The sequence below is a fragment of the Chionomys nivalis genome, chromosome 21, assembly GCF_950005125.1.
Source record: "Chionomys nivalis chromosome 21, mChiNiv1.1, whole genome shotgun sequence".
NCBI classification, from domain to species: Eukaryota; Metazoa; Chordata; class Mammalia; order Rodentia; family Cricetidae; genus Chionomys; species Chionomys nivalis.
Window position 1 is genome coordinate 2,378,833 of NC_080106.1, and position 16,160 is coordinate 2,394,992.

The 16,160-nt window shown below is 43.4% G+C and overlaps 1 protein-coding gene across 16 annotated transcripts in view; it reads right to left on the minus strand.

Annotated features, from left to right (window-relative positions):
* The window catches only part of Pard3 (par-3 family cell polarity regulator), a 490,400-nt gene that overhangs the window by 203,479 nt on the left and 270,761 nt on the right, over positions 1-16,160 (minus strand). For all 16 annotated transcript variants that reach the window (XM_057753424.1, XM_057753429.1, XM_057753430.1 and 13 more), the window contains 4 exons: positions 10,259-10,384; positions 9,063-9,445; positions 4,138-4,277; positions 1,207-1,335 (listed from right to left, as the gene is read on the minus strand). In XM_057753424.1, coding sequence (XP_057609407.1) covers positions 1,207-1,335; positions 4,138-4,277; positions 9,063-9,445; positions 10,259-10,384 — 778 coding nt within the window. The remainder of the gene's footprint in view (positions 1-1,206; positions 1,336-4,137; positions 4,278-9,062; positions 9,446-10,258; positions 10,385-16,160) is intronic.

Genomic DNA, 16,160 nt, shown 5'->3' on the forward strand with positions numbered 1-16,160 from the left:
AAATTGGAGTAAGAGTGGAGGAAATGGAAAAGCTGAATTTAAATTGAGAAATAATGCATTAAACATTTGTTAACTATGACGAAGTTTTCATAATTTATTCAAAATAAATCTAAAACACAAGTGTTCGCTTCTCACCCCATCACAGTCTTAAAACTCCCCATAAAACCATGGAAGACTTCCAGGTCTGTGTGTAACCCAAGGGATTGGATATCCATGACTGAAATTCAGCTCTATTTTAATAGCTATTTAAATAAATAATTTTATAGAGAATGCATCAACTATGATGTATGGCACTTGCATAACTTAAGAAAATCAGATCTATATGACAGATTTATGAACTATAGTCCTGAACCTCGTCACTTGTCATGGCTACACAAAGCTAGCAGCTAGCTGAAGGAGATGTCAAACATTCTGAGATGGCTCAGGTCAAATCTGCTTTGGAATATTTAGGATGCTAACTTGTGTTTGAGCCAAAACAACCTTCTAGGCACACCAAAAGATAAAGATCACGCTTCTAAATGAGTCACTTTTATATATAAATATATATAATTTGCATGTAAATAATAAAAATAACTCCTTTTCAAAAGAGTATTCAGAAGTACATTTACTCTCTACATCTTACTCCAACCAATACCATTTCACTATCCCTGCCTAATGAATGTCAGTATAGAGGGCAAAGGTGAGCTATAAACAATGTCATTGGTTATGTTTTTCCAAAAAAAAAAATCACTTATGCTGTGATTGTGACGTCTTTTTTTATTTTCATAACAATAATTTTGCTAGTTTTCCTAGCCACCAAACAGGAAGCACCATTAACTTTGTGCAGCTGTATTTACTACAAAAATCTGAAAGCTGAAAATTTGTCACATGAGAGGAAGAGGTGGCAGTATTTCAATGATAGCCCTTAAGGTAACAGTTATGAAATAATGGACATCTTGTGGTTCAAGCAGTTAGCTGGGAGTGTACAGTGATAAACCCAGGAGTCTTGAAGCCCTCCTTACAAGCTGCTTATTAAATATGCATTCGCTCATAGTTGAGGCATGTATCGCTAAGACTGGCATAGTTAAGAACATCTACATTGAGAGTTTATAAAAACTATAGGCCCTCCTCAGGACAAGGCTCCATAAACACTCGCCAGTGAGTAGGTGGCCTAGATCACTGTTTCATGTGCATGAGAAGTCTTCCATCTGCACTAGGGTTACACACCAGTTCCCTTGGGTGGAAAGTGTCTTCTTGGCGAAAGATCAGAAGGCTCACGGTCCCTTCCATCTTGGTGCTTCTCAACAGGGAAACAACTTCCTCCTGGGACTTCCCTGCTAAATCTACTCCGTTGACCTAAAACAAAGAGGAAATATTTAGCTACAACCATGTCCAGACAGGCAGTGGGGGAAAAAAAAAAAAAAAAAAAGCCAGAGACCCAGAACTGAGGGTATCTATTCCTAAATGAGACTTTTTCCATGCAAAATTAGGTCATGACCAGGTAACCAGGGAAGATTTGTAGTTCATAAAAGAAGTCAACCAGATAGCCAGAAGCCAGTGAGGAAGTAATAAATCCTTTAGTGTTCACCCATAAACAAGAAGCTGCAACCACCAGCCTTAACAGGCAGCATGCGGTAAACAGACAGAAACCATGAAGTCTTCCAACAGCAGAACAGAGAGGCGCTGTTCTTGGAAGAAGAATACAGCAACAATATTTTAGTATAAACGCTTTAAGCTTCAGTGAAAATGAAGAAGAATAGACATTGTATCCTTAAAAGGTAAACAATAACATCAAACTAACTCACAAAAATAGTAACAGTTTGGGAGGGGAACTAATGCTTCATCTTAGTTTTTCTCTATGGATAGGAGAATTCAGCCAGGCAGAATTTGGGAAGAATACATTTTTAAACACTCTTACCATTTTTCATTCATGGGAACTATATAAATGTTAGTTTCAAGGTTTAAGGAAAGATGCTTTAAATTTTATCATTTATTCACTTATTTCTTAAGGGCACGGTTTCGCTATGTGTGTAACAAGGCTGAAGTGCACATAGCTGGGGAAGCCTTGACTCACAATTCTCCTGCCTTGGCTCCCAAGTGCCAGGGTTGCAAGCATGCAATACCACACCAACGTAACAGGTTTGTTTTTAAAGAATTATATATTGTTCTCTATGAGTCAAATACTAAATATAATATTTAATTTTAATATCAAAACTTTTCTGAAGCTCTGTTTTAGAACCAAGGCTCCCTGTGAAACACTGTCAGAGAGCTTCGCACGCTCTAACGCAGAGATGCCAGCCGAATGGCAACAGTTCCAACCAATGAAAAGCTTGCAGACAGAAAGGGGAGGGCACTACTAATGAGGTACTCTTTTCTGTTTGTTCTTCTTATGGTCCAGACGCTAAGGAGGCTTGTGGACTGACTTGTACACAGTCTTTGAACTCTATGGACACTGCAGCATTAGGTTTGAAATACACAGAACAAGCTTCAGAATTGAGACCCACCGGGCAGCTACAAGCACTATACAGGACTCAGGAGCAAGGCAGGGTGCAGAGTGTTCCCACCTCTCAGAGAGAAAATGATGGTGCTCGTGAGTCACTGCAAGTCAAGCCATTATCTGACTAAAGAGGGACAAAGACAGAGCTTATTCTCAGGAAGGAGGACAGGAAGGAGGGCAGGCACACAAGCAAAAGGAGGTGAGCCATAAGGTCCTGGGTTCATCCCAAGCCCCGACACAGAAAGAGAGAGATAGAGAGAGACAGAGACAGAAACACAGCCAGGAAAGGAGGAAAAAAGAAAGAGGAAATGGAAGGACAAACTTTTTTTGAAGTTAGAAGCCAACTGAGACTTCAAAATAAAAGAAGCCATAACGACAGGCTTGCTGACAGCTGCTCAGTTTATATCTGAGAAAGAATAGAGCTTTCTAGAAACAGTTCCCTTTATACAAACTGGGGATGCGTCCTTCTGGTAAATAGACTGATTCGGTGTCCTCTGAAACATGTCACCTTATGGGGAGGACAAAAGGGAATGGCTTAAGATTTAAGGGAGAAATTCTAAAAGAAAGTCATGGAAAAAAGGAAGTGGTTTCTTAACTCTGGTACTTGTCAAGAACCCTTTTAGAAAGTGCAACCCAGAGGGATCAAAGCTGCATGGGAGAGGGCGTGGTGATAAAAGTTCATTTTATCCATATTTCAAGAACTGTAAATGAAACATGATTTCTTCTAAGAAGGGACGATGAGGGATGAAATGATGCCCCATTAGTGGGGGTGTGGCTTGGAAGGCGTACACAGTTCAGTGATGAGGGGCACAGTACATCAATGGACGTGGTTCAGGGATAAGATCCTGGATTGGTGGGAAACTCTTGCCCAGAATTCCCCAGTGAGGGCACTTGCTTACGGCTCAGTTGTGAGTTTATGGCTCAGTGCTCGGAGGCACAGGTCAGTGGAGAAGCAATTGCCTAGGATGCATATGGACTTGGGCTTCATCTTTAATGCCAATGAAAAATAAATGAGTAAAAATTAAAATACAGGTTCTTTTTTTTCAATCCCAGAAGAAAACTGAAAATTAGGTCTTACGGTCTGAGCTGGTCCCTCACTTTTTATATGCCCTCAGCTGCTCATGTCAGGGACCATGTCCATGTGTATGTTTCCACAATTCCCTCACATACCAGGGAAGTCAAACCCTAAGCCTCAAAAGGAAATTTCTGACACGTGTTTTCCTTTGTGTTCACATTGGATGTTGTGTCTTGGTTTCACGGTCCAGGCAGTCATACTAACCTTTGCCTTCCTTTCAAGACACATTCACAGTGACTTATTCTGCCTTGGTTCTGATATCTAAAGAGCTGGTTTGCCTATACTGCCACACATTAAGTATGAAGTTATCTAAATTTGCAGTCACAGAGGTCTGCACGTGCCTGATGTCAAAATATGACATCATAAACCAAGTATCTGTATAGCTAAATATTTATAAATAATCTAGACAGAAAGGTAATTTTTCATCAGATAACATGGGGGAATATAAAGTAAAACAAATAGTTTTCTGATATAACATTTCTGCTAAAACACATAATTTCATATTTTATGAAAACATTTTTAAACTAACTCCCAAAGAAAGGAATTTTTCAAGGACGCCAGAAGCCCTGGCCTAGAAGCCACTCACCTCTATGAGCCGGTCTCCTGCCTTGAGTCTGCCATCTTGAATGGCGGCCCCTCGAGGAAGAATGTTCTTGACATAAATGGGAACTGAGCCGCCTATAGAAACGTCTCGGGAAGTGATGCTGAACCCAAGTCCTTCGGTACCTAAGCCGGAAATAGAGACATTTGCAAGTGCTGCAGCATACTGGACCTGTACACGTGTGCCACACACAGTGACATTAGCCTTACATCTTATAACGTCCAGTGGCCTACATTTCTCTTAATGCTTTAAAAGTTTCAACGAAGGCTTCAAACCAGACGAAGTTTGGAAGATTCAAATGGTTCAGCACTAGAAGTCATCAATCTCTTTTGGTGGTCTTATCAAGGACAGCTGCAAGTTAATGAACTCATATGTCAACTTTAGGTCTTTTGGTACCAAGTGAACTTAAGAGCTCTACTTGAAGAAGTCATGAACAAACACTTCTGTTAAAAGCTATACAACCTTTGTGGTCTGGAGAGATTGCTCAGTGGTTAAGAATATTTGCTGCTCATGCCAAAGACATGGGTTTGATTCCCAACACCATGATTGCTCATAACTACTCCAGTGCCAGAGAATCCACACTCTCTTCTGGCCTCCCCAGGCACAGCATGCATGTGGAGAGCAGACATACATGTGGGCAAAACACCTACACGTGTAAAATAGATTGTAGAAAATTCCATGAAACAACAAAAATCAAGTATTAGTAATAATGGTCCCCAATTTAGAGCAAAAGGCAAAAAAAAAAGGAGATGTAAATGTTCAGGAAGGGGACAGTAGAACTAATAATATTTTAAGTAACCAATCTTCTTCATACTCTGAGAACATACAAAAACCATCTTGTATACATGACCTACGTTGCTTACCTTTGTCAAGTTCCCTTCCGAGTAACTGAAATCCTCCCATGTGTGGTCCCATCCCCCACCATAGGGCAAGTCACACAGGGAACAGTCCAGCTGGAAATCAGGGCTACTGAACCCTAGGGTCACCCTACCATGTTTAAAGGTACCATGATTAATGGGATATCACTATGTCACTTTCTTATTTTTTCAAAGATATATTTACTTATTTTATGTATAGGAGTGTTCTATCTGCATGTATGACCTTATGCCAGAAAAAGGCATAGATCCCACTATAGATGGTTTTGAACCACATGTAGTTGCTGGCAATTAAACTCAGGTGCTCTTAACTGCTGAGCCCATCTCTCCAGCCCAGTAGGTCACTTTCTTGATTGACATAACGTCATCTTTGGTAGACTTCTTAGCAAGCCATCTTCTTAGGCCAGGGTGTTGGGGAAAGAAGTCTCACCCCACTAGAACCCAAAAGAAATGGACAAAAACAGACCAAGCTGCAGTGTGCCCAACCAGACACACTTCTAAGGACTCGCAGAAGTGGACCGCACTCCTAATGAGCAGTTTCTATCTGGGCTCATTTACTGCTTGTGCAACATTTTAGTTAATGGGATGGCGAATGCACAGTCACCATGAGAAGACTGAAGAGATCCTCAAGGTGAGCAATAAAGAGCATCTCAGCAGGACGCGAGACGCCCGTAAAAATTTACCAAAAATGGAATGCATAACAAAACCAAGACAGGTAGATAAAACATGAGTTGAACAGAAAGGAGAAGAAATGTGTGTTCAGTAATTCCTGAAGCCAAACCTGCCATACACACTCAGGTTCAAACAAAACATACATCTACACCCAATGGGAAGCCGCTTCCAGAATGACTCTTATTTCTGCTGTCTGTGCTGAAGCCTTGACTGGCAGGCTGTCTATACGAACATTACTAATTATTCTTCTGAGGCTGTCCCATATGTCTCAGTGCCTTCGTGAAACTTTAATGACTTGCAATAACAACTATTAAGAAAGGATTCTAAATTATTCTCCCTTGCAATATTAATTTATACAAACTACAAAGATGGACTATTATAGGAACCAAGATTCTATTAAAATATCAGCAATAACCCCTAAATCTACAAGCCAGAAGTTCAGGCAATGACCTTTAAGAGACAGATAAATGGATGTCAATTTTCATTTGGTGAAGCCAACAAAATATTTTGCTCTGATTGAAACAGATTACTGACCTTCTCCTCTGATGTTATTAAAAAGCTAATTTCTACAAAAGAGCAGGAGATCTGAGAATGCCAGAGTGGTAATAAATATTAAGAAATCATAATTATTGAAGCAAGTGAGTTGGGGCTTTTCTGTTGTGTAGCATCTTGTGACAGAGTTCCAAAATTACTTCAGTGAGTTATTGTCCTGGAAGCGTCTCATTTTAGTAGAAAGCATTGTCCCCGGGTTGTAAATTAATACCACAGAGAGTACAACAGTTTGCTTCGAGTTGAACATATGTTTAACAGGATCGCACCATGCTTATAATGGACTTCTTTAAAAAAAAAATAACCTGCAATGTTACAAGAACTGGTAAAAATACTACCTTCCCGCTACAAGGAACTATTTAATTCCCATGCAATCATTATTACAATATCTGTATTCAGTCCTAATCAAAGACAATCAACATTTTTGTCCTTCTTAAGTATAGTCAACACAATCTATTTATGTAAAACATCTGTGAGCACTGATGTAGTGGCAGCAGGTGCTTGTGTTGGGTGTTCTCCCTGCTAGTTAACTGAAGTCAATACAAATCTAAGGGACTCTCTGTCATTTAGATTACCAAAAGTGAGAGAAATATTTCAATGAAAACCACCGCTTCTAATTTTCTTTCATGGATGAAGATTATACTTCCTGAATTAGGTAAATAAACAGAATTTTACCTGTCTAAATCTTACTAAAGCAAAACTAATCATTCCTGTATTCAAAACTATAGGGTCTTTTAATAGCAAACAACACTTCAGGAATAAGGTCATATTACATCATAATTTGTCACATCTATTATTTATGCAAAACCATAATTGATTAAAGAATGTTCTTCCCTTAGTATAAAGGCAAACATAATATTATAAATAATGCTGTTTATGAAGTAACATTAGTAAAACACTGGTCAAGAAAAATATTGTGCCTTTGTAGAGGGAACATGAATGGGATTGCTATTCTTCATACACCGCTAATTGTGGTGCTTGACGTATTTTTGGTAAAACACCAAAGTATGTCACTTGAGTGGCGAGAGAAGAATGGGAATTGGATCTTCCCTTAGCTGAGAACAGACAGGAAACAGAGGGCTCCCCATACAGCCTGCAAAGTGTAGGAACACACTGTCAGGTCCTGTTTGTGCCAACCAAGCATTCGTTGCTTAAAAGCCAATATCAGGAGCTGTGGTTCCCATAAAGCTCAATGGAAGAATGGCTCTAGGAAAAGAACAGCAGGTGCAGACACACAGCCGTCTGAGTGCTACCTCAACGGCAAGGAGAACAATGAATGGCACCATGTGACAGACGCTGGCAAGGACTCGCTGTCCACAGCTGCTGGACACAAGGAAGTCATTCTGGAAGGCTCTCCAGCCACTGCTGGAGCTGACGGAACTCAGGAAGTCATTTTTTTTTCTGAGTAAAGCCATAATTTGAAAGGCATGATTTTGGAATACTTAGCTAAAGGGACACAGAGAAGGTCAAGTGTATCTCGTCCTTGGCAGAACGCCATTGGCTATTTGAAGAACAAGCGTGGCCATCACTCTGCACAGTGCAAAGGACCAACTGCAAGTGTGCTCTCCATGTGCGTGGGACTGACACTGATGGGAAGGGGACCCACAAACACATCAGTAAGCGTGGAGAAGACTTAATGGCACCCATCGTCACGGTCTGTCACCTCCAAGGAAATGAAGTTGTATTCTGGAAAAGGGACAGCAAACAGAAAACGCTGGGCTTCTTAGCAATCTAAAACCGACAGCCTCAAACATGGGTGCCCCTTCCCGTGGCATGCTGAAACTACAGAGACCTCTAATTCCCTGCGGAAGGCGTGGCTGCCAATCCAGACAGACCTCCATTGTTGTTCTAGATATTGAAGGAAAACCCGCTTTTAATATAGAAGTATAAAAAAGCCTACCCTAGGAATCACAGCTGATTCTTATAAACACGTGCAGGGACACATTCTGAACTTGGACATTTTAATCTGATTTCTTCTGCCTTTGTGTGTAGACCTTTGTGAAAGTGTGAATGCACCTGTGTCACATGTGCAAGTGCACCTGCACCTGTGTCCCGTGTTTATAGGCCAGAGGCTAGTGAGAAGTGCCTTCCTCGGTTGTTCCCTGGCTTCTGTTTCGAGACAAGGTCTCACACTGAACCTGGAGCTTTTTTGTCAATTTGTCTAGACTGGGGCTGGCCATGAAGAGAGCCACCTGGCTTTCATGTCTATGCTGGGAATCTGAACTCAGGTCCTCATGCAAATATAGCATGAACTTTCCCACCAGATCCATCTCCACAGCCCTCCATTTTAATTTTGACAGGGTAGGGGTAAGGATGGAGCAGAGTGCCTAGCAAGCCAATAGAGAGTCCTGCAATACTTAATAGACACAGATAATGAAAGAGCACCCCGCCACACACAGACACCTCTCTTTGGCTTATCTCAAAAGATGTTCCATTGTAGTAAGAGGCTGCTTATTGGTTCCCAGCTGCTCAGCCCCAAAATAATCACACAGAAACTATATTATTTAAATCGCCGCTTGGCCCATTAGCTCTAGCTTCTTATTGGCTAACTCTTACATCTTAATTTAACCCACCTCCATTAATCTGTGCATCACCACGGGGTCGCGGCCTACCAGCAAAGTTTCAGCACCTCACTGTGGCTCCTTGGCTTCTCTCTGACTCTGCCTACTTTCTCCCAGCATTCAGTTTAGTTTTCCCCACCTACCTCTGACCTGCTCTGTGCAGGCCCAAGGCAGTTTCTGTATTAACTAATGGTTTTTACAGCATACAGAGGGGACTCCCACATCACCCCATTTGACACGAAGGGCATCCTACCTTTCCTAAGCTGGATGTTGAGCTTCTTGCCTGCTCTTCTAGTGTTGTACACGCTGCCCACGTTGGTACCAAGCACATTCTGTGGAGCCAAAGTCGGGGCCGCGGGAGGTTTAGAGGAGACATGAGCACTTTGAGGTAGTCGGGGATGAGCATCCAGCTGCTCAGGCGGATGACCCAGTCTGGCTGCTCTGGGCAAAGCATGAGGCACAGTGTTGGCCACGGTCCTGTTGTCCACACAGTGGCTGTCAGGGCTGAAGCGGCTAGGGGAATAGTTGTTCTTCTCTCGCTGGGAGAGTTGTTCATACTGCTCCTTGTTTGCTGCAGGGACCACGTGGAACCAAATGACACGCGAACGCATGGCTTGGCGGAACATATGCTGTGCTCTGGATTTGACAAAGAGGGGGAGATTAGCAAATGAAGACTAGCAGGGCAGAAGATAACATGAGCTTGATTAAGTACGCTAATTAAGCAACAAGAACCAACAGACGGCTGGAACCATTTATGAACGATGTTTGGAGGCTCCGATAAAGGCATAACCGTTTCTCCAAACATAAATTTCTCATTCTGTAAATAAAAATGATAAACCTATCTATGATGTAGTAAAATAGCATGCCCTTCTTTGTAAATCATCAATAATGATTAAGTGCTGGAACATTAACTCTAGGTTAATACCGACAGAGAACACATACATGTCTTTCTCACAGGTGTGTCGAACACACAGTCCTTTGAGCACACACATTCAGGATTGCTATGAACGCACTGCAACACATTTGTAGTTGGCTAGGACATATCACAATGTCAAAAGGTTGGTTGGACATCCTTGCACGGAATAACACTATAAATCATCAGGTCCAGAACACGTGGGAACAGATCGACTGGTTAGAGGTCACTATAAGATATAGCCTGGTGGGGTAATTACACTGTTTGATTAAAATTCTAGATAAAAAGTAGGTAACCGCACAAAACCCTCTCCTGTGGTACAGTATTCAACAATGCGTCAAAGCCACTTATAGGCAAAGATACCCCATCACATAACCGGGGAGAAGACCCACTGTCACCAGGAAGAGGACCCCACCGTCACCAGGGGAGAGGAGCCCACTGTCTCCAGGGAGAGGACCCCACTGTCTCCAGGGGAGAGAACTGCACTGACTCCAGGGAAGAGGACCCCACTGTCTCCAGGGGGAGGACCCACTTACTGCTCAAATCGCCTGTTCCGAAGGTCTCCATCGTTAATCCTCACAATACAGTCGTTCTCATGGAAGAGATTCTCTTGCTCAGCTTTACCGCCTTTCTCCAAGCGCTTCACTAACAACCCCAGTGTTCTGGAACATCAAGAGTGAACAATTACAGGGGTACTATTTCCTCCATGTGCTTTAGCTCTATGACACGCTCCCTTAAAAGCGGGTGCACTAGGGTGAACACTGAGGCAAAACCCCCAAGGCTCTAAACGATGTGTAGAAACCCGTCCTTTCAATAAATAACAGAAATCACGTTCTGACTTGCCATTATCACCCTTCTAAAACTAAGCGTATACTAAGTCTGCTTCCAAAGCTGACATTGGAACCTGCTGCAGGTATCAGTGAGTGTCACGATCCTGAACACGGAGGGTCTGATGGATGGCGTTGGGAAGTTTCTGCTTCAGCCAGGGGGCCACGCTGCTGGAAGCAGCCCCTGGTTCCTTCACAGCGCACACGGATCATGAGGAATCCTATCCTCCCTGTGCTTTGGGTTCGAAGGGAAAGAGCAAGGGCTTCAGAGAGAGTCAGAGAAGGGACTCCCTTGCATGTGAGTTGTGAATTCAACAACAGGTCTGACACCCAGAATTCCAAAACCTGGCAAGTCTCTTCCTTAAGTGGGTGATCCGCTGCCATGCTCCAGTTAAAGAAAACCGGAAGCAGGAAGGCAGTTCAGAGAACTTAGTGTTCCCCTCACTCGTATACATACTCAAGGGTTAAGAAAGAGCAGGTAAGGAAATTTGTGGGGAAGGCAGCAAAGTAAAAAGACAAAATGATGAGTATCCTTCGTGGTGTTTGAATGAAAATGACCCTACAAGCACAGGTCCCCGGTGGGTGGTGTCCTTGGGGGATGTTCTGGAACCTTTGGGAGTTACAACCTTGCTGGAGGAAGAACATGGCTGGGGGCAGGCTTTGAGGTCGATAGCCTTGCCCTGTTTCCAGCTGACCCCTTTGTGTTTGTGGCTTTGTTTGTGCTCTCTGGGTTTCTTGCTCAGGTGCCTGTGGCCAAGCCTCCTACCATGTACCATGATGAACTCCTAGCCTGGTGGAACCATAGCCACAATGGACTCCTTTTTTTTTTACCACAAGTCACTTCTTGTGGTCTTCTATCACAGCCATGGGAAAGTAAATCTACAGCTGTTACCAGAGAAGGGCTGTGGCTGCAAAGAACCTGGCCGTGCTGGTTTTAGGAGGAACGGGGAAGACTTCAGAACCCTGGAGTATAAAAGCAGCTGAGGGACGCGGGCAGAGCTTGCTGGGCCATCCCAGACCCCACCCAGCTCAGCATCCAACTTGTAAAAGAGAGTTCAAGGGCTTTTCTACATAGCAATCCCAAGATAAGATCTAAAGCAAAAATGATTCAGAATTACCAGCTTCATTTCTGCCCTTTCTATGAGGTTGTTTTATTTTTTTTCAGCGCTGGGCAAGCACTCCACCACTGAGCTAAATCATGAAATCTTACTGAAGACTGTCTTTCTAAATTGTCCTTTTATGTGATCAAATACATTCGTCATGCTAACGTACAGTAAAACATTGCAAGTGGCCGGGCATGGTGGCACGTGCCTTTAATCCCAGCATTCAGGAGGCAGAGGTGGGAAGATCGTTGTGAGTTCTATCCCAACCTGATCTACACTCTACGAGTTCCAGGACAACTATGGCCGCTACATAGGGAAAACCTGTCTTGGATGAAATAAATTAAACATCATAAACAAATGACTGGCCGTAGTGAAACACGGGAGGAAGGAAGTGTACTGATCTAAGCTACAGGAGACACGTGACACATGGGACCAGGAAATCAGGAACTGCCTGGACTGGGGTAATAGAACTGTCTGATCCACAATGCTGGAGTCACTATCTTGGGCAGGAGGATGGGTGTGCAATGGACCAGAGGCTCAAGTGTTAGGCACTCTCCTCGTCCTGGTAGCAGTTGGGTGATAGACAAGACCCATTTGCATGTCTGCTCCTTCTGACCCTAAGCAGTCTTAAGGCTGCAGTGAAAAGAGCACACTGTAGTGCTCTCGCTCTGTTTAAATGGTTTCACAGTGTAGCCCAGGCTGCTGTTTTTGAACTCGCAGAGATTCACCTGCCTCTGCCTCCCAATTACTGGACGTAAAGAAGTCACCACACTCACCTAGGTTTGTCTCGTAAACTGAACTCATCATCAGCTAGAGCTTATTCTGAAGCAATTTAAAATAAACATATGGAAAAATTAGGAGAGCTAAGAAGGTCCCAGGGCTGATGGACTATCATGGTACAGGATGTGCTTGACTTCTGGGGAGCTACTACTACCAGAGTTCCTTAGGGGCGATCATGGCCAGTCAGAAGGAGCTAGGAGAAGAAAGGAGGGCTAGCCCTTGGGGGCTTTGTTCCAGAATCCCAACCACCCATGCCCCATGCTGGCTTCCCTGAGTCACCAGGTTGAGAAGAGACCCAGTGCTTTATGAATGAGGCTAGGGAGATGGGTGAAGAAATGACTGCAGGGTGGAGTGGTGTGGAAAGGCCTCCTCCTCCTCCACCTCAGCCTCCTCCTCCTCCACCTCTTCCTCCTCCTCCTCCTCCACCTCTGCCTCCTCCTCCACCTCTTCCTCCTCCTCCTCCACCTCAGCCTCCTCCTCCTCCTCCACCTCTGCCTCCTCCTCTTCCACCTCTGCCTCAGCCTCCTCCTCTTCCACCTCTGCCTCCACCTCCTCCACCTCAGCCTCCTCCTCCTCCACCTCTTCCTCCTCCACCTCCTCCACCTCAGCCTCCTCCTCCTCCTCCTCCACCTCTTCCTCCTCCTCCTCCACCTCAGCCTCCTCCTCCTCTTCCACCTCTGCCTCCACCTCCTCCACCTCCACCTCTGCCTCCACCTCCTCCACCTCCACCTCTGCCTCCACCTCCACCTCTGCCTCCTCCTCCTCCTCCTCTTTCTCCTCCTCCTCTTTCTCCTCCACCTCCACCTTCTCCTCCTCCTCCTCCTCCACCTCCCATGTGAACCTCAGGCAGATCTTAAATCAATCACAGGCTTGCCCAAGCAAAAGGATTTTCTTATCTTATTAGACTGAAATACTTCTTAAACCTACTCTTTCACTGTTTACTATAATGCTTTTCCCCTCTTATGGTAGAGAAAGGAAGAGAGGAAGAGAAGGAGAGAGAAAGAGGAGGAGGGAAGGGAAAATGTAGAAGGGAAGGAGGAAAGGGAGGGAGGCAGGGAGGGAGGGAGGGAGGGAGGGAGGGAGGGAGGGAGGGAAGTCCTATGCCCACTAGGTACAAATCTCAATTCTGAATAATTAAAACAAAACAAAAATAGACATTTACATATCTCTCTCTTTAAAGCCTTCCCTCAGAGTTGCTGAGCAGTCTCTCTGGGGAACAGGAGAAAGGAGAAGCTCAGAAAGCAAGCTGCTGGATGCTGCATCTCTGTGTGTGATTTTTGGTAGCATAATTAAAAATTTAACTGCTCAGATTATATTAAGGATTCACCACTACATTTTTACAAGGTTCATTAGCCTAATTATACACTTAATTCAAACAAACTCAGTTGCACATGTTAACATTTTAATTCTAAGTATAAATTATAACCAATGATAAAACTGAAAACAAGTAACAAATGTTTAACTGACATTTAAGTCGGCTGAGTTAGTGTGGGTTTTGCTTTGATGATCTCCACTCCCACAACTGCCGTCCAGCTCTATGATCTCGGTAAATCACGGCACAAACATGGCAGTGAAGGCAGGGGATGAATGGGTTTCCTGGCAAGAAAGACCTTGTCGGCTCCCCAGGGGTTACAAATGGGAATTAGCAACTGTGCATGACTTAGAACCACGGTCGTGGCCACAGAAGGGCAGTTCAAACATGATAGGGATTTCAGTTAAAACAACAATCCTGGTAAAGAGGAGATCATGTTCAACAGACAAGGAAAAAATGATTTTATGTAACACAATACCCTATACAAAGAATGTTTATAATAAAAAAAACAAGGTTTTAATTAAAACAGAATTCTTGTAAAGAATCTGGGAGAGGGCTTGTCAGCATCTGTGAGGCCCTAGGCAGGATGCCCGGTGCAACCACAAAGTACAGGAACTGGACAAAAAGGCAGATAAACATGGGGAGTATCTTTAAATCAAAGCAGAAATTGGGCATTATTCTACTGCATTGACAAAAACACAATTTTTCTAAAACTATAAAAAGGATGGAGCCAGGTTCAACCCAGGTACCTGGAAGAGCTCCTGACAATGGCTGGCCCCTTGCAGGCCATGTACCATGCTCTGCCTCAAGAGGGCTCAGATTCCCTGGAACTGGAGTTACAGGATAGCTGCCGTGGATGCTGGGAACAGAACGCTGGGCTCGATTTCTGTGGCATCTTATTTATGCATGTGTATACATATATGGACATGCTATGACATGGTTGTGGGGGTCAGAAAACAAGACTTTGGAGTCAGGGTCTCCTTCCAACATGGGAGACCCAGCAATGGAACTCAGGCTTCAGGTTAGCAGCAGGCAGCTTTCCTTGCTGAGCCGAGCTTTTGGCTATAATTTATTGACGAATGTTTTCACACCACTGTAAACAGCTGCTTCCATGGTGCGTGCAAATGTGTGATGTCCATACCTCTAGGAGTGGGACTGATAGATTATGTCTTTAGAGATCACTTCAAGACTTTATATCTTAAATAAATATAATAATAATACCCAACAAATCTCTTTAAATAAAACTGACAAGCATCTAATTACAAGTTGCATAAGAAAGGGGAGTATAAAAGAAAATACTTAGTAATAAAAGAAGGAAGAGCCTTGGAAGCAGACTGTGCTATGCTACTGTATGTGTTAGGCACACTTGTGTCTACTGGCAAAGACTTAGAACCTGTTCTGCAGACGTAGACTCTGGAGTCAGGCAGAACCTTTGCAGTATCATCTTTGGCAGCACTGTGATGCCAACGACTGACCCCAACTAACTGGGCACAGTTGTGTGAGCATCCTACTTTGGAATGTGCTCCAGGAATTTCTACCTTTCCAGAATTCTACGACAGAGCGCTTATTTCCTTCAAAGAATGGGTCAGGCATATAGTGCTTTTCAGGGGCTTGCACAGCAGCCAAGATTCAATAAACTCAAGTCTTTTGAAGCCCTGCAGCATGTGGAGGATATCTTTTAAAATACATGCTTCTCAAGTCCATCAAAGTAAATACACATTCTAACAATTTTATACCTCTGGCCCCCAGTTTGGTAAATGATTTTACATCTTGTTTTGTACTGACCCAAGGTTATACTATAATCATATTTCTGTATCATTGGAAAGCCTCAGAAAATTTGTCAAATAATACCACAGTCAGAATATGTCATTACCATTTTATTTTATTTTTAATTTTGACTGGCCTTGAACTTAAGATCCTCCTCCTCTGCCAGTACAGTTAGCCTACAATTTTATTTCAAACTAATAGCTATGGATAGTTTTTAGAAGGTAAATTACCCTAATTCCGCCAAACAATGTCATACTTATTTGTTATGAGTGTCTTGAAAGTATTTGCGGTTGTGACATAAAGTTGCTTGTCATGTGAGAGGAAAGTGAAGTAACAGATGGAAAGATAAAGTGTTTCAAAGAAATGAAGCTGGATGAGGAGTTCTGAGTGGAATCAGCTCACCACCTCTGTGAAACATCTACAAAGAGACATAAGCAACACAGCGTCCTAGAGAAGACAATGCTGTGGACTTTCCTGTTGCCTGTGTCTAGGACAGAGTCAGCCACCCAAGGCTGAGCTGGGAGATGAGCCCTTCTTAATGCTGCCAAGGAAGGCACAAAGTTCAACTTACTAGAGAAAATGGCCTACCAAAGAGTAGCCCTGGCAAGGTCAGAAATGAAGCTGCCACAGCCAGGCGGCTGTAAAGCCC